The 22,585-nt window shown below is 50.2% G+C and overlaps 1 protein-coding gene across 1 annotated transcript; it reads left to right on the forward strand.

Annotated features, from left to right (window-relative positions):
- The first annotated feature begins 1,858 nt into the window (after positions 1-1,858).
- On the forward strand, positions 1,859-8,380 carry LOC141541188 (nonsense-mediated mRNA decay factor SMG5-like). Its single transcript, XM_074265412.1, has 2 exons — positions 1,859-4,030; positions 7,907-8,380. The coding sequence occupies exons 1-2, from the start codon at positions 1,859-1,861 to the stop codon at positions 8,378-8,380; spliced, it is 2,646 nt and encodes an 881-aa protein (XP_074121513.1).
- Positions 8,381-22,585: the final 14,205 nt, after the last annotated feature.

A 22,585-nucleotide genomic window follows, 5' to 3' on the forward strand; every position in this document is an offset into this window, starting at 1 on the left:
ACATGGGCTTTGCCTGACCATTCACGGACCAGGACATCCAGCTTCTTCATAAATATTTACAGAATTGAGTTGAATTTAATTGAACAGAAGAGAGACGGAGGAAGAAAACCCGTCCCTCACCTAACTGGTTGCAGGGAACGGAATGAGTGGCCCGGCAGGCAGAACCCTGCTTATTGTGCTGGGAGCAAAGCACCTGGGGCAAAGTCCTGGAAGGTGTATATTGTTCGCACCAGTCTGGGGATTACTTTGGCGCTGTGCCCAAAAAGCTGTAAAACCTGCAAACCCTTTGATCAGCAATACTATTACCAAGTCTATATCAATCCAACAAAATAAACAAAATAAAAAATGAAAATGATCTTTTTTTTTTTTTTCTTATTAGTGGTGACAATAAAGGTTTTTTTTTTTGTTTTTTTTTTGATTTTTTGTTTTGTTTTGTATTGTTTTGTTTTGTTTTTTGTCTAAACAGTGTTTTGGGACTAGGAACACGCCTTCCAGGAGCGCTCTGAAAACTGTGCCATAGAGTTTATGTCCTTCAGGGACTTTCCGGGACTGAGCACTTCCTTAAGTACCCTGCTTCCCCTCTCCTCCCCACCCCAACCCCAGAGAAAGAAATGAGTTTTTAAAAAGTCTGAGTTAAAAAAAAGCAGAGTTTTTTTTTAAAAGTCTGCCTGATTCTCCTTCATTTTCCTTCTGTTTTTTGGTTTGGTTTGGCTGTTCCTCTAGAGGGAGATAGCATCTTTCATGCAGACTCCTTTGGAATCGTCCTGCATCTCCCGCACTGCTGAGACAATTTGTTCAGAACTTGATCATTGGACCAAATCGCTGTGACTGTGGCCAAAGTTCTGTTTATGCTCACTCTGCTTTTGCCTCATTTCATAGAAGCCTTTCCGAGGGTTTTCTGAAATCTGTTTGTCCCCTTTTAGAATTCTTTCAACCCAGTCACGGAGCACAACTGGAGCTGCCACATTGAGGGGCGATTCCTCACACTCCAATGCTTTACAGAACGGTTGTAAATATATTTTGCACAAATAGATGTTTTTCTATTTTGCTTTTTATTTCTTTGGGATACAGGCCGCGAGTGGGTCTCCTAGTCTTCACAAGCACGATAATTGTATATATATTGGATTTAACCTGTATTTTAACATATTTAGACGTGTTTTGGACTACAAGGGGAGGAGGTGGGGGAAGGAAGGGGGGAAAAAGTTTTGCTAGGGTCAATTTTGAAAAAGGAGGAGGAGGAAGAGGAGGAAGAGGAGGAGGAGGAGGAGAAGGAGGAGGAGGAGGAGGAGGAGGAGGAGGAGGAGGAGGAGGAGGAGGAGGAGGAGGAGGAGGAGAAGGAGGAGGAGGAGTATATAAAGCAGGTTCTGCCTGCCGGCTTGTCATTCCTTCACTGCACTGGTGACGGACGGGTTCTCTCCCTGAAGAGATTCGTGATTTTCTAGGAAGACTGGACTTGGATTTCACTGCACTAGGTAAGTGACGAGCTTGTTCTCTCGGTCTCCCTTTCGTGATTTTTTGGGAAAAGTGTTCTTGATTTTCACTGCGCCGATTAGGGGAGGGACGGGTTCTCTCGGTCTCCCTTTCCCTGAGGAGATCCCTGATTTTCTGGGGAGAGCGGACTAGGAGCTCTCTGCGCCAGTTAGGGGAGGGACGGGTTCTCTCGGTCTCCCTTTCTCTGAGGAGATCCCTGATTTTCTGGGGAGAGCGGACTAGGAGCTCTCTGCGCCAGTTAGGGGAGGGACGGGTTCTCTCGGTCTCCCTTTCTTTCCCTGAGGAGATCCCTGATTTTTGGGGGAGAGCGGCCTTGGAGCTCACTGCGCCAGTTACCAAAGCGACGCGTGAAGAGCGATCTGGAACTATGGAACCCAACCAAACCAAAGGACTTCTCCTGAAGATGGTGGGATCAGCACAGCAGCTGGACGCCCTCCTCGCGAGGGAGTCGGCCCACCAAGAAGTTTTCCAGCCCCAGAATGCGGCCCTGAGGAGCCAACTGGAACAATCTGCCATTTGCCTCATCCTGCTGAGCCCACAATATTATGGGATGGTCGCGGAAGAGCTGCTGTGGAGGAAAGTGTACTACGATCTCCAAACCCTCCGGAAGACCAGGGGAGCCCTTATGGACGCTTGGGGCCCAGAAGGTGCTTACCGGGAGCACCTCAAAAATGGAATTCATGTCTATCATTGCCTTTTCTTTTCTATGCAAGCACAGTTCGAGCTGCAATTGGAAAACTACATCTACTGGCCTTCCAGCCAGCCTGGGAGCCAAGCGAGGAGGGCGGGCTCTCCCTCCGCGGAAGAGATGGACTGGGCCAGGAAGTTCTGCCATCTTTGTCTGCTTCGGATTGGAGACTTGTACCACTATCTGAGGGAGTTCACGGCCTCGGAGGGAGAGGAGCAAGCTAAGCTCTACTACTACCGAGCTCTGTCGCTCATTCCCGACCTGGGCTTGCCCTTCGTGCACCTGGCAACTCTGTCCGGAGCTAAATTTTCTTACGTCGAGGCCACGTGTTTTTATCAGTGTTGCATCCATTCCAAAGTCCCCCACGCTGCAGCCTTCCTGGGTCTGGAGCAGATCTATCTGAAGATTCAGGAGGAATACAGACAGCTCCCGAGTGTTCCGCTGGGGAAACTAGGTCCAGAGCACCAGGCGCGGGAAGATGTGAGAAGGCTGCTGGTCAGCTTTGTGTATCTCCAGAGCCTCCTGACGCCCCAAGGCAGAAGACACCCGGCGCTGGAGAGGCTGTGCGCGAGGGTCTTGGAGGACTTTCAGCTGTGTCTCTCCCACCTGTCGATCCAAGCCGGCCAAGGCTGGGCCAGGAGAGCGGGGGCGGAGCAGGGGCATGGCTCCTCGCTCTTGCCAAATCAACTGGTCTTCCAAATGGTCATCCTGTGCCTCTTGACTCTGGAGAACTTGAAGAGAGCGGGCTCGGAACTGAGCCACACGGCCATCTCCTTCAGCCTGGTTTTCTTCTCTCATATCGTGCGTCTAGTGGGCGGCAACATCCGGGCGGCGCTGCACAGCCGGGCGGCGCTAGGGAGGGACGAAACGCAGGAGCCTGAGGAGCCTTGGCTGGAAGAGGGAGAACGGGCACCAGAGCTTCCCGCTCCCCACCCCGTCTCGGTTCACGTCGGCGAATTCCCAGAGAGCGATCAGGAGCCGCGTTTCTCCATTCCACCTTCCTGCCCTGAAGATTCGTGGGAGGACAGCGAGTCCATGGAAGTCTGGGAGCCGGACGGGAGCCGGGACTCCGACTCCTACCGTGTCTTAGAGGACGGCGAAGATTGGGGGGACGTTTCTTTCTGTTCGCTCCCCGACTCGGACAGCAGCTTCAGCGAAGTAGCCTCAGAAGAAGGAGAAGAGGAGAGAGCCTCGGAGGAAAGCGCCATCTCCAGCAGCTGGACCCTCCCCAACTCGCAGGCTCTGCAAGAGCGGCTGGACATTCTGTGCGCAGAAGGGCTGCTCCCGGCTCTCCGGGTCGTCCTGCAGTGGCTGCTCACCGAGCCGGCCCTCAGCGCCCTCAGCATGCGCGCGTGGCCGGGCCTCTGGAGGGACCTGCTGCTGCTGCTCAACCTGCTGCCCAGCGCCCAGGAGCTCGGAAACCCCCACCTCGGGCTGGCCCCCCGGCTCCGCGAGCTGCTCCCCCACTTTGAGCGGCCCAGCCCCCCCATCTCTATGCCCCTCCTGGAGGACACCATCCTGCGCTCCCTCCTCCCCTTCCAGGCTGCCCACGCGAGCTTAAACTTTGACCTCGACGTGTTTCCCACTTTCTCCAGGGAAGACGTGGCTCTGCGCGCCTGCGTCCTGCGCACGTTTGGCCACTTCGCTGCCCACCTGCCTGACAGTCTCGTCGTGTTCGATCCGAAGCTGGGCCTCTTTCTCTGGGCGGTTCCTCCTTCGGGGGAGGCTCGGGAGAAAGGGGCGCCGCCCCCGGCCCGGGAAGGCCCGGCCCAGCTGCAGAGACAAGTGCAGTCCATGGAGACGGCCCTGCGGCTGCTCCGCATTCAGACGGCCCTTTCCCCTTACCTCATTGTAACGTGCTCTCCTGGCAGTTACAATTACTAGTCTGTCCTAGACCCACCAGAGTACCTTTGACCACTGTCCTTTGCAGTGTGAGCTCTACCCGGCTCGCCTCCTCTGAGGCCTTCTAAGGTCTCTGGCCACAATCTCTTGAATCTATAGCTTAGTAACCGGTAGCGCACTCAAGAACAACCACGTGTAATCTTAAAAGCCTTTATTATACCTACTCACATAATGCCCTAGCTGATGCCCTGACTTGTTGGTTCCCTAGTGAACACCTGGTCAGAAGACCCATGTGTTCACTACCAAAACCCTTACCTCTTTCGGCTATCCATCTTGGCTTGGCCACCCAGGCTAGGAGCCAGGGTGAACAGCAGGAGATTAAAGAGGGCGGTTGCTGCCTGCAGTGGGCTTACATAGGGCCTGTGAGGTCACACACACAGCCAATCAGCGAGAGAGTCACCCATTACTACTTCCGGGCCTCAATCTCCCGATGCACTGTGTCCGCCCATTTAAAGGGCCCTTACAATTCCCTTTCTCTTGTTTTGCGGGAACCGCACATCTCACCAAGCTAAACTTTTAGCACCAGCTATAGTTCACTTGATCCATGAGATGACAGTGTTATGCCCAAGGAGGTACAAAGCAGCAGATCCGTAAACAGAAGTATGACAATGAGAACCAGGCTTAACAGTGGCCCAAATGTTCAACCCATTCATCAAAGTCATACTCGAGATATTAGGCCAAAGAGGTTGGATGCCAATGAGGTAGGATGTCAACACTGAGGTGGGAAGTCAACAAGGCAAAACATCACAATTCTAGTTAACATATCAGTAGGTAGGTTGTCACAATTCTAGTTACATTTATCACAGTTCTAGACCAATTCTAGTTTCTTACAATTTTCTGTTGCACTTTTCACAATCCTAGAACAATTCTAGTTTATCACAATTCTCAATTGCACTTTTCACAATTCTAGAACAATTCTAGCTTATCACAATTCTCTATTGCACTTTTCACAATCCTAGAACAATTCTAGTTTATCACAATTCTCAATTGCACTTGTCACAATCCTAGAACAATTCTAGTTTATCACAATTCTCAATTGCACTTGTCACAATCCTAGAACAATTCTAGTTTATCACAATTCTCAATTGCACTTTTCACAATTCTAGAACAATTCTAGCTTATCACAATTCTCTATTGCACTTTTCACAATCCTAGAACAATTCTAGTTTATCACAATTCTCTATTGCACTTTTCACAATTCTAGAACAATTCTAGATTCACAGGTGCACATAAGCAAAGTCATGTCCAGTAACATTGTCTCAATAACAATGGCAGGTGGGTGTGTTGGTTTTTCACCCACTAATTTAAAAGCATAGTCCTTCAATAGAAAGCATAGGGCAAAGCCTCTTCCCAGGCCACCATATGGCAAGTGGCCACGGGAGAAGCAAGCAGGCCCATTGTCCATTCACAGTCTTTATATTGCATATCACCCAAAACAGTCCATTTCAGCTGCAACACTGGAACTGTGTCTGGTGTCTCTGGTGTCACGGTCAGGAGGGGCATTGCTGCCATCAGTGTCTGAAGGGCTGCGGACATCTGGCTGGTCTCTCTGGACTGTTGTCTGGTCCTTCTCTTGGATCCCCAGGTTACAAATGTCTCTGGTGGGGATGAACTCTACTGCTGGATCTGCACCTAGGAAGGAATGTCCCCGGGGCCCAACTTGGGCCTTTCCAAATGCCATCCAGGCCTTTCCACATCACAGTGGAAACAAAGTTGTCAAAAAGATTAACAAGTCAGACAAAAGTCAGTCTGTCACTTAGCTGCACTTTCTGTGTATGCCCGAAGTGCATTGCTAAGGTAAAATGCAAAGAATTTAAAAATGTAAAACCAAAATAATTTAAAAGTGTAAAAACGAAATAGATCAAAAATGTAAAACCAAAATAACTTTAAAATGTAAAATCAAAATACTTTGAAGATGTAAAATCAAAAGTGTTTAAAAATGTAAAATCAAAATTTAAAAATTGTAAGCAATCACATATCCCAAAATTCCCTTCTCTTGTTTAGAAGAGAAGATCTTGGGGATAGTCTGTGCAGTAATGACTTTACTAGAACACTCTGGCTATATCCCTGAATTCTTTTGCCTAAAAATCAAAGTTTGAGTTTCTGATACCGAATTGTACTCCAGGAGTGTGAATCAATAAATCTGATATTTTCCTCCTGGGTCAAAGATCACACACTGTCTATTTATTCTAGTGATTAAAACAGCAATTTTCCAACCCATTCTAGACATAGACACTGTTTTATAAGTACCCGTAGGGGGTTGGGAAATCAAGCTCACCTGTGGAAGTGGAAAATCCACGAGGTAATAAAAGAGGAGTTCCAACTCTCCAAAGATGATCCTAGCAGTTTTACAAGTATAAAATTCCACTCTCTCTAACTGCAAGATCTTATCCCTGTAAGGTTTCTTAGAAATTAACTGAACTGTATTTTTAAAACTTTTCTGATTATACTCAATACCCCACAATTCCTTTTTGCCTTGGGGCATAAAGCCTACTCCTGTCTTTTGAAAAGACACAGGAGTTTTGAATGGATTAATGGGCAGTGCTGATGGTATTATCGCCCTTCCTTTTCCTCCTCCCCCTACTCCCTTGGCCCAAGAAGGTGAGGCAGAGGGAAGAAGAATTGGAAAATTCCCCAAAGGCTGATTTAAAATCAAACCTGAGCTTTGCACATAAAAAGAACTAAACTTCTTCTCAATGAAAGAGTAATGGATAAATTCCTTAAAACAACAATGCAGGAGGTAAACCAACAAAATGCTAAGAAGAATTTCTACAACTGAAGTCCATGTGATTTGTTTATTTCCTTCCTTAGTTTCAGCCACTGGTTTGAACTCTTCCTGTTCTATCTGTAGTAACCTAGCTTTTTCTTCTTTCTCTATCTCCATCTGTAGTTTAACCTGCAATTCCAGCAACTCTTGCTGTGGCATTTTATACTCTCTACTGTCATACAATCGCATTAGCTCTAGGTTGCTCCCTCTCCTAGCTCTATTTACTGGGTGTGGGGATAGCCTTTGTGGAGCTTGATTACAAGCTTCCTGCTGTTCTTCAGTGGTGATCTTTGTTAAAAGATCTTCCATCTGGCTCTTTAACCTCTTTATATAATAAGCATTATGTTCAGCTGTGTCCTTGAGCCTGATCCCAGATTTACCTGGGTCCATATTGCTTCTCTGTCTTCCTTCTTAAGTGGCGTTTCTACCGGATCTTTCAGAATCTTAATTCTGAATATTAAATATTTTCAAAACCTGACAATTCCTGATGCGTCCACGTTGAGCGCCATTTGTAGCGTGCTCTCCTGGCAGTTACAATTACTAGTCTGTCCTAGACCCACCAGAGTACCTTTGACCACTGTCCTTTGCAGTGTGAGCTCTACCCGGCTCGCCTCCTCTGAGGCCTTCTAAGGTCTCTGGCCACAATCTCTTGAATCTATAGCTTAGTAACCGGTAGCGCACTCAAGAACAACCACGTGTAATCTTAAAAGCCTTTATTATACCTACTCACATAATGCCCTAGCTGATGCCCTGACTTGTTGGTTCCCTAGTGAACACCTGGTCAGAAGACCCATGTGTTCACTACCAAAACCCTTACCTCTTTCGGCTATCCATCTTGGCTTGGCCACCCAGGCTAGGAGCCAGGGTGAACAGCAGGAGATTAAAGAGGGCGGTTGCTGCCTGCAGTGGGCTTACATAGGGCCTGTGAGGTCACACACACAGCCAATCAGCGAGAGAGTCACCCATTACTACTTCCGGGCCTCAATCTCCCGATGCACTGTGTCCGCCCATTTAAAGGGCCCTTACACCTCATCCCAGACGCCGTGGCTCTGTGGCAGCACCTGCCCCTCGTGCGGGAGATGGCCCAGAGCGGGAGGTTCGTGCTCATAGTCCCCAGGATCGTGATCGACGAGTTGGACCGGAGGAAGAAGGAGGCCCCGGCCCGGTTCGCCCTGCGGTTCTTGGAAGAGCAGTTGAAGCAAAGGAACGGGCGCTTTCGGTGCCAGGTGCAAGTGCGGGGCAAGTGGAGGTGGCCCAAGATAGGAGGAGAAAACGCGGCTGCCTGGAACCTCCACAGCATTCTCCGCGGCTACGGGGAGCTGCTGCGCGCCGTCGGGGAGGACGCGGACAGCGCCAGGGGGATGGTGACCGTCCTCACGGCTCTGGACCTGGCGGGGGCCGGGCCCTTGTCCCCTCCCCTGAGCTCGGCGTTCGAGGCTGCGCACGAGGCGGGGGTGGCCATCGAGCACGTGCTCCCCTTCTACACTCGCTGGAAGGCCCTCAGCCGGAACACGGAGCTCACAGGGTCTTAGGGGCAACATTTCATTCATGCATCCGCATGAATGTGTTTTTAAAGAATTCCCAACACCCCCCCCCCCAACCCAAGCCAAGCCAAGCCAAAGAAACGTGTTTTTTAAAAGTCTGCCCCATTCTCATCCGTTCTCCTTCGGGTTTTGTGGTTGTTTGGTTTTGTTTTTCGTTTTTTGGTTTGTTTCGTTTCCTTTGGTTTTTCTCTAGAGGATCTTTCAGCCGGAGTCCTTGGGAATGGGCCTGCATCTCCGCCCGGCTGAGAACTGGTCCTTGGACCCCATCGCTGTGACTGTGCACAAAGCTCTGTTTGTGCTCACTCTGCTGGCGCCGGCTCACGGAAGCCTTTCCCAGGGTTTCCCCAATCTGTTTGTCCCCTTGTAGAACCCAGTGCCCTTTCAACCGAGGCACGGAGCACGACTGGAGCTGCCCAACTCAGGGCCCGTTCCTCCATTCCAATGCTCTGCCACATAACAGAACGGTGGTGTGTGTGTGTGTGTGTGTGTGTGTGTGTGTGTGTGTGTGTGTGTGTGTCTATAGGTACACACACATATATAATACACACACACATATATAATATCCGCACACACACACACACATATATATATGCCATATATATATATATACATATCTATATCTATCTATCTATATAGCACAAATAGATGCTTTTCTATTTTGCTTTTTATTTGTTTGGGTACCACCACCTCCTCCTTCTCCTTCTCTTCCACCATCTCCTCCTCCTCTTCCTTATCTCACTTGTGCACACCTTGACACAGACTAGGAGGGGAGTGGGTCTCCACTGTATACATATATTGGAGAAGGATGAGGTGGTGGTACCTAGCCCTGTGCACCTGGACAAGCTGCCTCTTTCTCCCTCCTCCTCTTCCTCCTGTTCTTCCTCCTCCACCATCTCTTCCTTCTCCACCATCTCCTGCAGGAGGAGGAGATGGTGGAAAAGGAGAAGTAAGAGAAGGAGGAGAAGGAGGAAGTGGAGGAGGAGGAGGAAGAGGAGGAGATGGTGGAGAATTAGGAGATGATGGAGGAAAAGGATGAGGTGATGGTACCTAGCTCTGTGCACCTGGACAAGCTGCCTCTTTCTTCCTCCTCTTCCTCCTGTTCCTCCTCCTCCACCACTATCTCCTGCAGGATGAGGAGATGGTGGAAAAAGAAGGAGGAGTAAGAGAAAGAGGAGGAGGAGGAGAAGGAGGAGGAGGAGGAAGAGGAGGAAGAGGAGGAAGAAGAGGAGGAGGAAGAGAAGGAGGAGGAGGAGGAAGAGGAGGAGATGGTGGAGAATTAGGAGATGATGGAGGAAAAGGATGAGGTGATGGTACCTAGCTCTGTGCACCTGGACAAGCTGCCTCTTTCTTCCTCCTCCTCTTCCTCCTGTTCCTCCTCCTCCACTATCTCCTGCAGGATGAGGAGATGGTGGAAAAAGAAGGAGGAGTAAGAGAAAGAGGAGGAGGAGGAGAAGGAGGAGGAAGAGGAGGAAGAGGAGGAAGAAGAGGAGGAGGAAGAGAAGGAGGAGGAGGAGGAAGAGGAGGAGGAGGAAGAGGAGGAGGAGGAGGAAGAGAGAGGAGGAGGAGCAGGAGGAGGAGGAGGAGGAGATGGTGGAGGAGGAAGAGCAGGGAGGAGGAGGAGGAGGAGGAGATGGTGGAGGAGGAAGAGCAGGAGGAGGAGGAGAAAGAGGAAGCTTGTCCAGGTGCACAGAGCTAGGTACCATCACCTCATCCTTTTCCTCCACCATCTCCTCCTCTACCTCCTCCTCCTCCTCCTCCTCCACCATCTCCTCCACCATCACCTCATCCTTCTCCTCCACTATCTCCTCCTTTTCCACTATCTCCTCCACCTCCTTCTTCAACACCTCCTCCTTCTCTTCCACCATCTGCTCCTTCTCCACCATCTCCTCCTCTTCTTCCTCCTCCTCTACCTCCTCCTCCTCCTTCTCCACCATCTCCTCCTCCTCTTCCTCCCCCATGTCCTTCTCCTCCTCCTCCTCCACCATCTCCTCCACTTCCTTCTTCAACACCTCCTCCTCTTCCACCATCTGCTCCTTCTCCACCATCTCCTTCTGTTCTTCCTCTTCCTCCTTCTCCGCCTCCTCCTTGACCATCTCTTCTCCTCCTCCATGATCTCGTTCTCCTCCTCCTTCTCCTCTTCCTCGTCCTCCATCACCTCCTTGTTCTCTACCATCTCCACCCCCTTCTCCTTTTCCTCCACCATCTCCTCCTTCTCCTCCTTCTCCTTCTCCATGTCCTTGTCCTCCTCCACCTCCTCCTCTTCCACCTCCTCCTCCTCCTCCTCCTCCTCCTCTTCCTCTTCCTCCTCCTCCTCATTTTCCTCCACCATCTTCTCCATCTCCACCATCTCCTCCTTCTCCACCATCTCTTCTAGAAGGAAGATGGTGGAGGAGAAGGATGAGGACCTAGCTCTGTGCACCTGGACAAGCTGCCTCTTTTTCCCTCCTCCTCCTCTCTCCTCTTCCTCCTGCTCCTCCTCTTCGCACCATCTCCTCCACCACCGACCTCTACCTTCTCCTCCACCATCTCCTCTTCTTCTCCTCCTCTATCACCTCTTCCTTCTCGCACCATCTCCTCCTCCTCCTGTTAAACATCCTCCTCCTTCTCTTCCTCCATTTCCTCCTAATCCTCCTCCTCCTCCTCCTCCTCCTCCTCCTCCTCCTCCTCCTCCTCCTCCTCCTCCTCCTCCTCCTCCTCCTCCTCCTCTTTCTCCTCCTCCTCCTCCTCCTCCTCCTCTTTCTCCTCCTCTTTCTCCTCCACTATCCCCTCCTTTTCCACCATCTCCTCCACCTCCTACTCTACAAAGCTGAATTATCTTATTATCATCAGAAAAGATCTAGATGATCTCAAAGATAAATTTTACTTTTAACACCATGATCCTATTCTGGACAGTCCCTGTCCTCGGAGCCTTGCATTCTGCTCTTTAGTCCACAGACTTTATTTTCTTATTACCGGCCATTTGAGTCCTGTGGATTCTGCTTCCTCAGGGTCTCTAGCATCCATTACCTTCTTTCCACTAGTGCTACCACCATCTTACAGCAGCCCCCAGGAACCGCTGGCCTAAAGGGGCAGATCTGATGTTTCCTTTCTGGTCTTCTCCCCTCCCTCCAGCCTCCATCATCCCCAAGTCACCCATCTATCCGCCACATAATCTGCTCCTGCACGAATCTAGCCACATTCTTCCTCTGCTCAAAAGCCTAGCTTGCCTTGCCTCTTCCTCCAGGAAGCTTGATTTGCTTTCACAATTGGTACCAACTTGCCCATTGGACTTTTCCAGGCAGTCTCTCTAACATATACATTATGTGACACTGTGCATTGTTCTTAATCTATGTATGTATATCACTCCCTCATTAGCCTGTGGACTTACTATGTCTCATCTAAATTTAGGGCTCCCCTAAGCCTGGCACTGGGTTCTGCACACAGTAGGTGCTAGATATTCGATATTTTAATTTGAGAGTGAAGATAGGAGGCTGTGAGCATGAAGAACAGAGAGAAGTCGTGAAAGGATTTCGCCTCATTGGGTTTTGGAAGTGTCTGCGAAAAAATACGACAGAAGAGGAAATGAGTAGAATCCATGAATTTCTTGACTCAGAGTTCATCTAAGGACTCGAGCAATGGTGCTCATGAAATGGAAGTGCGTGCGTTCTTGGCACAGAAGCAGCAGAGAGGACGGAGCTCCTTGGCCCTCCAGAATATGTTAGCAGTGGGCGGAGGCTGCCGGCTCCCACTGGGAAGTTCTGAGGCTTTTTCTTTCTAAAACTTCTCCTTCTATGAGAGAAAACTGAAACTAGCAGACCCGAGATGGCCGGTAATGGGATTTTGCTTTGATGATGTCTTTCTAGCTCTGTGTCCAAGAGCGGTATTTTATGTGGAGGAGGGACTTAAATATTTATCAGCTTAATTTGATTTGAATTCCTTAATCTACCATCTGGTCCGTAGAATCTCAGTGCAAAACAATCCTTTCACAGTGGGCTTGCCAACAGGAACATTATGCCCATGGAGGTAAACACCACATGCTTCCTTGGTGCACCAGGGAAGAGATGAGCTTGGGATTGCCTTCTGGGAATTGTTGCATATGTCTCCCTGAAATCTATTGGTTAAGCAAGCCCAGTGTCTTTTCTGCAGCCATCCCTTGGGCTGTAACTAAGGTGAACCCTTGTCCTTTGCCCTAGGGTACCACAATGTAGAAGGGGCACTTATAGTCTTTAACTTTAGAGATCCAACTGAACTTAGCATTGACTTGATGGTTCTGTGATTTCACTGATTTGGAAGAAACATGACAGTCTATTCATACCCACATGATCTGGATGATTCTGACTCGTGTTCTTCCATAGGTCCACTTCAGGGGCAGTAGCCAACAGACTGGGGGGCTTCCTCACCTACTTTTGACCAAGGGATACTGTGGACAAAACACCGATCCCCATATGACCTTCCCGATAACGACCCTCTGCGCTCGTAGCTAGTCTGGCCCTCAGACAAGAGCCTCCCCTACAGAAGCTCAGTTGGAGCTATTAGATATGGGCTTGACCGATATGCGCAGAATCAGAGACTCTGTGAGGTGAGACATCCACTGTTCTCTGTCCTGGAAAGACAAGAGGACTGTGCCCAATGAGGGAATAGTTTAAGAAAAATTCTGGCAAGTTAAAGAATGTCTATAAAAGGGAAAGCAGAATAGTAAGAGAACTGGAAACCCAGTGCTTTATAAGGGGAATAAACAAACTGGGAATCTTTACTCTGGTGAAGAGGTTTTGAACAGACATGATAGCTATCATAAAGAGTATGAGGATCTGTCACTTAAAGGGATTATCCCTTTTCTCAGAAAACAGAACCAGGGAGTTGTGGGTAGTGACTATAAAGAGGAGGGCATGGGCTTCATGTCAGAAAAACAGACAAACAAATCAGTTTTGAGTTGATCAAAACAACAGTTTTGAGCTGAATCAAAATAACAAAATCAATTTCTCAGAAGGGGTTGGACTGCCTTGGGAGAAAGGTTCTCCCTCCTTGGGAGAATTTTAACCAAGGTTGCACAGCCATTTTCTGGGGATATTATCTGGTTATGGGTTAGATCCACGGGTGGTCCAGGAAATGTTTTGCAATTGAGTCTTTGGAAAAGATTCAAAACAAAGCTTTTGCAAGTCAAGCTCTGCTTTGTAGCATCAACTTATCTTGAAAATTTGACAGCTGGCTCTCCCAAACTGGTTCCTCCCTCTTTCCCTTCCTTCTTTCCTTCCTCTTTTCCTCCTTCCTTCCTTCCTTTTTTCTTCATTCCTTTTCTCCTTCCTTTCTTCCTCCCTTTCCTTCCTCCTCCCTTCCTTTCCTTCCTGCTCCCTCTGTTCCCTATCTCCCTTTCTCTCTCCTTCTTTCTCCTTCCTTCCTTTCTTCCTCACTTGCTTGCTTCCTCCTTCATAATATTGGTACTTGGGATGGCAAAACTACAGATGATCTAGCTCCCAACTGATCAGGATTGGGAGAAGAGAGCTTGGGATGCTTGTCAACAGGACTCGCGACACTGCGGTTGCCCTACAGATCTGCCCCCCATACTTATGAAAATGTCAGAGGATTTGCCATCTTGCAGCACTGCCAGTGTGCCGGCTAGGACTCAGAGCTCTGTGTCTCCCCATTTGGAGTCTGGGGCAGTCTCCTTTTCTCCCTTTTTTCTTTGATTTGCTCCATTGTGTTTGCTATATTTTGGGAAGAAGGAACATTTAGGAGCATAATAATGGTGACGTAGCCCCATCTTGGTAAAGGGCCATTTTTCTAGGAAGCTCAGCCCACTCTCTGGACAATATCTCATTAATCTCACAAAAGATGATGCTCGCAGTTAATCTTCTCTTTCCTAATTGTTTCTTGGAAGAAATGAAGTTGGACTCGCTTAGCAAATTTAAAGCACAGCGTCCATTGTGCTTTTTGTGGTGGGTTAGAGAATCCACTGGTGGGGGGCATTGGTGGGCATCTCTGGGCAGCAAACTTGAGACAAAGAAGCAGAGGAGACAGTCTTCCAGAGCTGGCTCAAACCTGGGCCTCCACTGGTCGTCAGGGGGACCCGGATGAGTTGCTTAGAGCCACTGGGCACTTAGAATATAGCACAAAGAAGGCCAGACCTGGGAGTGGGGGCTCGTAGAGCACAAAAACGGAGACTCTCAGAGCTGGAAAGGGATTTGGAATATCAGTCAGAGAAGTTCAGAACTGGGAGAAATCTCAGCACACAGAACATGGAGCAGCCATACTGGGGGGATCTGAACAACTTGAAACATCAGTGAGGAACCCCAGCAAAGGGAACCCAGATGGTGGAGCTGCCGGGCCCCAGAGACCTTTTAGCCCACTGGCCTCACTATGGAACGGAGGTTCCTGGGTTCCAGGGTGAAGAAATGATTTGGCCAAAGCCACAGCCAAGCCTCGGGATCTGAGGAGGAGGGAGGAACAGGGATCTGGCTCCTTAAATGAAAAGCTCATCAGCTCTTGCTCACAGCAACAATGAACCCAGCTGCAAATGCTGGGCTGCTTAAATAGGCAAAAATGGAAATTGCCATCCCAGAGACCACAGCCCGAATTTCTGCCCCTTGTCCATTTTTAGCCGCTTACAGCTCCGGCTGCTCTCGGGAAGCCCTCGAGGCCTTTCCTCCAGAGGTCACAGGTTCCCACCTGCCCTGAGCTGAGAGACCCTCCTGTCTGCTGCAGAGCTTCTGAGGGCCAGGAGCAGGACAGGAGTCGGGCCAGCTGGGGGGCAGTTTCTTTGGCTGGCATTTCTCTGAATCTCCCTTTGGTATTATCTTGCCTCCTTTCTGGAGATTTGGGGCCCTGACCTTCAGCCCCCCGTCCACGTATCCCACTCTCCAAGTTCACCAAGCCCTCCTGCCTTTGTTCACTTTAGCCTGGAATGCCCTCCTCTTGGTGAATCCCAGCTCCACTCATCCCTGGCGGGGGGAGGGGGGGTGTCTCTCCCTCAGGCTCCATCTTCTCCTGCTGGGCACTCAGAGCCCCTTGTAAAGCACATTGGATTTGGGGCCCTGGGGGGAACTGAGTTCGAGTCCAGCCTTAGATACCTATTAGCTGTGTGAGCCTGTCTGGACAAATGACTGACTTGTTTCAATTTCTGCAAAATGGGAGCAAAAGCCACATCTCCCCCTGAGTTGGGAAGATCAAACTAGACCTCACATGTATGCAAAGGGCAAAATATTACTTGTTATGACACAGTCTTCATGGGCACAAATAGTCAAAAATATTTATTAAACACTTACTGTATGTCAGGCTGTTGTTCTTTGTCCTTTGTTCTTGAAGGGCATTGCGAGGGCCGGAGGTGCTGCCATAATGTGCAAGTGAATTGGATTCAAGCGAGGGTGGGCTGCCTCAGTTTCCCCTCCAGAACTCTCTGGGAACAGTAGCCAGAGAGGGACCAAATATTTTTAGCTTTCCAATACAATTCTTCCTTTGCAACAACAACAACAACAACAACAACAACAAAATTCGGTTCTGCACATATATAGGATATACTATAAAATATTTAATATGTATGGGAATGCCTGCCATCTAGGGGAGAGGGTGGAGGGAAAGAGGGGAAAAATTTGGAACAGAAGGGAGTACAAGGGATAATGTAAAAAAAAAAAATTACCTATGAATGTGTACTGTCAAAGAAAATGTTATAATTATAAAAATTAAAAAAAAAAGAAAGAAAGAAAGAAAGAGAAGGACTCGCCCTCCCTGGCTGCAGATGGTCCAGCCCGCCCCTCCAGCCCCAGCTCAGCCACAGGTGCCGCCACCAGGTCCGAGTCAAGGCGTGAAGAAAAGAGAGCCAGGGGACAGAATGCGGAGGAAGAATTCCGTTCACTTCCTTCGGCTCCCGGTTTGTGGGGGGACATTTGGAAGACGTGGGAGATGCCCCGTTGTGCCCGGAACCCCTACCCGCCCCCCAAACCCAGGAGAGGAAAGGCAACGGCAGTGACTACGAGGATGCGGCCAGTTCTGAGGACAGCGACGGCCGGCACCCCAGCAGCGGGGATCCCAGGGCCGATCGCAGCCACGGGGATCGCAGCGAGGCTGTCTCCAGTGTCGGCCATGGTGAGGATCGGGCGGGAGCGGCGGGAGAACTGGAGGAGGCCTCCAAAGCTGGGGAAGTTTCGGGAGGGGGAGAGGGAAGGGTTCAATGGGTGGGCTCTTTTTCAACTTTGGGGAAGTCATTGCCAAGGATCCCCAGGGACGTGGCCTTCATTTGCTTTGAAAAGACGATGGTCGCCCCGGGGGTTTATTCCCCTCTTGAGATCCGCAGCCTGTAAGTCTGCTCACCTGCTTAATCCCCCTCTTTGTCTCTTTCATAGACCAATCGCAAAAACAGAGAATGCCCCCTGGTGGCTGCCACCCTCACATTTCGGGGGAACACAGCGGCCAACTAGGTGCGGACCAGAGGGTGCTGGGAGGAGAGCGGAAGAGGGAAGTGAGACCCGAAGGCCGAGATCCGCGAGCATTCTTTCCCGGCTCCGAATTGGCAGACGGGGTGGCCGCGGCAGGATCCGGTCCGGCACGAAGCAGGGGCGCTGAAGGGCTTTCCGAGGGAGCGGTCCTTGCGCCTCCTTCCTCTCGGCGCTCTGTCCCAGCACGATCGCAAGATGGGGAAGCTGCCCTTCGACGTCCCGAGCTCGCAGCCGAGCGCCAGAGGTGCCACGGGAGCTGTTGCCGCAGGGCTGCATGGGAGGAGCGAGAGCGGGGTCCCAGCTGCTCTTCCTATCCGGACCTTGGCCCGTGTGAGTGGAGCTGGGGAAGGCCCGGGGCCACTTCCCGATGCCGGGAGCATTGCCCAAGGTACCGTGCTGGGCAGAGATTCTAGAGCCTGCCAGACATCCAAGAACATGGGGCAAAATGCTGCACAAAACCGTCGTGCCCATCCAAGGCAGAAGGGAAGACGGGCCAACCGCGGAACTTGGCAGAAGTGCAGAGTCCTTGTGAATGGGATTTTGCCAGTTGCCTTGAGAGCTGGACCATATTTTCAGGCTTTTCCCTTCCCCTTTCATGCTTTGCTTTGCTTGCCACAAGAAGCCATTGCTCATCTGAGATGCCTCTGGGAGGGGAGGGGAGGAGAAAGAAAGGGAGTAAAAGGCAGAATGCTAGGGGAAATTATGCTCATGGAAAAAAGCTAAACTTCAATAAAATTTCCTTGCAAAAACCCTCCTCCCTTTGTTCCTTGTACTCTTTTGCGAATTCTTGGTTTTATTCTGGTTAGGGATGGCCTTTGCCATCTGTGTCACTTCCACATACTAGAATGGGAGGGCAGGTGGCGTGGGCAACCAAGGGATGACTATCCTGAAAGGTTGGGGGAAGATAGGATTTTTGAGTAACTCCTTTCCCACGTGCCTGGCACAGGGAGTTCAGAGCTTCCCCAAAAGGACAATGCATTCAGTGAGGATCCAGCATTGACTGACCTCTTAACTACAGTCCACCTACTTTCCTCATCTAGCCAGTGCTGAGAAAGTTGCCCCTACCTCAGAAGGTTGCTTTGAAAAGCAACTAAAGCAGGTCTGAACCTTCTCTACAACATCGACGTTTATAATTCCCTAGAGTCCTGTGAGTGAAGTGATTTACCTAAAGGAATGTTACCAGTCCAGTGAGCAGGCCCTGGACTCACTCCCTGATCCCTTCTCGCTGGCTGGCCATATTCCCTGAAGACAACTGGATACTTCTCCATTGAGGGGTAATCATGGGAGATTGCACATGTCTTTAAATGGGATTGCTCATTAGTCCCCACCAGGAGTCTCACAACTCTGAATTATTACTTGATAGCAATTAGCCCCTTAAAGTTCATTGATATTTAAAATAGTTATTTAATGAGATTTCTTAATAAGAATAGTTGGTACCCACATTCCTCCTGTGAGCTAATAACAACAAGCTCTAACATTAAAAGAGTTCATGTTTCAATTCTCTTAACATCAGTTTTTTTCTTTCAATTTAGACACTCCAGTTTACATTATTTGAGAGAATTCTACCATGTATAATAAGTAAATGACTAAATCTGTTTCATAAGTACAGTCTTTTTGCCAATCTCTTGGTGTTATGATGCATAAAAAGACTTTAATTTTTGCAAGGACATCCCAGCAGAGATCAAGTTAAAAGACATGACCTAGGAAGAAGAGAACAAAGTGGACCAAAATGTTGGCCACCTAATGAGGTATTTTCTTGACCATAATAACTCCTAAGCACCAGTGTCAGTGGAAACTTACACTGCCAGCCATTGGAGGATGGATTTCATTATTTTCTTGTCTCAGAATTTTGGCCTCAAATAAGAAAGTTCTCAATTCAAATCCTCTTGGATTATGTAATAGCTAGGTGCATGTAGTTGCACAATGGATAGACTTTTGGGCCTAGAGACCTTAAAAAAACAAAGAATAAAAATCTCTAAATCTTATTTTCTGTGTGATCTTGGGCAAGTCAATTAATTTCTCTCAGCTACAATTTCTTAAATAGTAAAAGGAAGATTAATAACAACACTAAATCTCTGAACATAGTTCTAAAGGTCAAATGGTGTATTTTAGAGCTCTTAGAACATGTGTGGCACATAGTAAGCACAAAATAAAAGTAGCCTTTCTTCCCTTTATCTTGTTTGATTTTGGACATCAGTTTACTTTAAAAAAGGGGTACGAGATGTCCAAGACTCCCTACCTGTGGGAATCTGAAGAGCTCTAGTAGTGTTCTTATCTGGACAGAAAGAGCAGACATGGCTCCGCCAATAACAGTTATTGCCTTGTCCTGCCTCTTACAGCTAAAAATTGGAGAGGAGGTCAGGCCCTGACTTGACAGCTACTGCAGGGAGCTCTCCAATGTCCTGGAAGCCTTACAGTAGGTGTTGTAGATGTGAAATAAGAGGGTAGTGTTAGGGAACAGTTGAAGGTCTCTATTGATTTCCTCCACGGCAAACATCAAGGCAGGAACCTGCTGGTAATTTCTGGGCAGCCACCTGCAGGAGTGGGAAGCAGATCAGAAGCTAGCAACAAATTCCATAGAACTCATGAACTTTAAAGAGACTCATTCTAAGATTAGATTATAGGGTCCAGAGCTCAGGCAGCCTGATATGAATCACATTGCCCCCCCTTCATTATTAACCCTACTGAAAGTTTGAGTGTAGATAATTAGTGGGAGAATACTTGGCAATGTCCCTGGCATGTAGTGAGCACATAACAAATGCTTATTGACTGACTCATCTCCTGTGAGATCGGAGGAACTGACCCAGAAATCAGCATGAGTAACAAGGAAACTTTCTTAAAGAGCTCAATTAGAATTTCAGCACAATGGGGCAAATTTTTAGAAAACAGCCTTCTGTTTCTGTTCAAGGAAACTGTTTAGAGAGCATTGACAAGGTTATGAAAAGCTTGTGATTTTAGGAGATCACTGAACTTTTAAAAACTGTGCAGGTCATATGTCCTTGTTTTTCTCTGGAAAAAGAATTGGATCTAGAGGAATGGGAATTAGTAGGGAGAGGAATTAAGTGAACACTACAATTCCAAACCAAACTTAATTTCCAAAGATACACTTCATACCTACAATTTCATCCAAGTGGCTTTAGTAATGTTAGATGAAATAAAAAGAAGATGAGACTATTGTAGGATTTTAAAACTTGCAGGAATTTATTGGATTTCTGGCACATGAACTAATGGACAATGGGCTTATGGACATGTATAAATTCTCAATTTATGATTATTTCATCATGTTATTTGTTACATCACGTCTAGCATGTGTCATAATACTATGCCTTCATGTAATTTCTGTAATTATAGGTAATACCTCCCATATTGATGGATTTAGGTTTCAAAGTCATGACCATCCTATGCTCTAAATCAAAAGAAAAGGGGAGATGTTAGGTCCTTAGTAGGAGCTAAGTCGGTCCTTAACAATTCTCTAGCTCAGGGTTCACATCTTTAGTTCACACCTTGAAAAGGAGTTTACACCTTTAGACTTCTGAAAAGGAGTTTAGCCCTTTAAAAGGAGCAAGCTCATTGGTTGTAGGAGTTCCCACAGGCCCCTGGGAGTACCCACAATCCCATTCTCTGGGAGGATAAAAGGAGAAGGCAGTTGGTAAGGAAGCAGTCTGGAGTGGGTTAAGGACAAGACTCCCCAGGAGAACTTCAGGGATGCTCGAGGAGATTCAGAGCCAGGATTGAGGAAGAAGAGGATTCCAGATTCAAGCTCTGCTCTGGCTGGAGGCTCCAGAAGAAGCCTGCTCGGGGAGAAAAGGATTTCAAGAAAAGAAACCTCCTCCCAGAGAAGGATTTTAATTGACAGACAAGAGAACACTACAGACCGGCCCTAAGGAGGACGTGGCCAGTCCAGCAGCGATGCTCACTCCCGCAGCCCCTCTAGGCCCTCAGGCGGCCATGCCCTTGGCCGAGAAGGCCCCAGGCCCCAGTGCCGCCGGGCAGGACCGCCCCTCCCGGGGGCCCCACAGGGAAGGCGTCGGAGCTGAGAACCAGCCCCCGATGGGCTGTGCTCCTGACGCCCCGCAGGGCGCGGATCCCGGCCCTTCTCCTGTCTGGGCCCATCCCTCCTCGCCGAAGCAGCCCTCGGCGGCGGGGCACCAGCAGCCTCCCCTGGAGAACTGCGGCGCCGCTTGCTCCGGAACGCTCCAGGTCGTCCTCTGCAACCATTCCCTGTGGCTCACGTTCCATCGGCAGCAGAACGAAATGCGCCTCAGCAGGCCGGGCCGGGCCATGTTCCCCTTCCTGGCTTACCGCATCCGGGGCATGGACCCCCGGGCCCGCTACCGCGTCTTTGTGGACATGGTGCGCGTCGCCCAGCATCACTGGCGCTATGAGGAGGCCGGGTGGGCTCCGGGTGGAGTCGAAGAGAGCCACGTTCCCGGGAACCAGGTGTATGCGCACCCAGACTCCCCCAACACGGGCGCGCACTGGATGGGGCGCGAGATCGCCTTTAAAATGCTCAAGCTCAGCAACGAGGAGCCCGCTGGCCGGAGCGCGCCGCGCGCCCTCCGGCTCCGGTCTTAGCACCGGTACCGGCCCCGGCTCCACGTGGAAGAAGTCGCCTGTGGAGACCAGGAAGCGCCGGGCGCCCCCTCCCGGAGCCACGTCTTCAGCTTCCCCGAGACCGAGTTCATTGCCGTGACTGCTTATCGCAACCGGGAGCTCATCCGCCTCAAAATCGAGCACAATCCCTATGCCAGGGCCTTCCGCACAGACGCGCCCTCGGCAGGAGCCTTGAGCGCCGGGCAGCCGCCGGGACCAGCCGCCGCCGCCCCCTCCTCAGAGGCGGCTCCGGACCCCGCCGGCCAACGGCCAGTGCCCCAAGAGCGCCAGGCCCGGGCCCGGGAAATCTGGCCTGGCGGCTCCCTGACGGACTCGGAAGCTGCAGCCCCGGGGGAAAGGGCCCCCAAGAAGAGGCGTCTGTCTCCTGGGCCTTCAGGCAGCCCCGCCATGTCCTCAGCGAGGCCCCAGCGAGCAGCCCAGGCCCAGCGGCTGCCGGCTCCAGAAGCCAGCGCCAAAGCCTCCCCAGCAGCAGCTTCTGAGCGCCCTGGAGGCCTGCTGGGAACAGAAGAGGCCGCTGTGCAGGGGGGGAACAGCGCGATCCCCGCGGCCTGCTGGGCCATGCAGCAGCCCCAGCAGCCCCTGCACTGGGGCTTGGACTGCACTCCCAGCAGCCTTCAGACCTCCACTGCTCCACTCCCCGGGTCTTATGGCTTCGGTCTAGAGGGTCTGCTCGACCTCCTGCAGGAGCCCACATTGCCGGGAGAACCCTCCCAGGACAGCGGTGGGGACAGCCGCCCATCTCTACCTCTGCCCCCTGTCCCTGGAGCCCACGGAGAGCCAAGTGTTGAAGAGCAAATCTGGCTCCTTCTGAGCCAAACAGAGCTGGAAGAGGCAGCCCTGGCTGAGGGAGCTCCCAAGAGGAGACGTTCATCTCCTGCTCCTTCAGGCAGCCAGGCAACGGGTTCAGGGAGGTCCGATGGAGAAGCCCAGGACCCGCTTGTTACAGCTGCAGCGTGCAGCTCCTCCACCTTCTCAGAAGCAGCTTCTGAGGGCCCTGGCCACCTGCTGGGTGTGCAAGAGGCTCCTATCCTGGAAAACAGGAGCGGGTTCCCTGTCCTCTGGAGTGCCCCCCAGCAGCCCCAGCCATCCTTGCACTCTTTCTTTTACTCCCCTCCCAGCAGCAGCCACAGCAGGAGTCTGCCAAGCTTGGAAGATGTGGCCATGGGGCCCCCCA

This window comes from Sminthopsis crassicaudata, chromosome 1 (assembly GCF_048593235.1).
Source record: "Sminthopsis crassicaudata isolate SCR6 chromosome 1, ASM4859323v1, whole genome shotgun sequence".
NCBI classification, from domain to species: domain Eukaryota; kingdom Metazoa; phylum Chordata; class Mammalia; order Dasyuromorphia; family Dasyuridae; genus Sminthopsis; species Sminthopsis crassicaudata.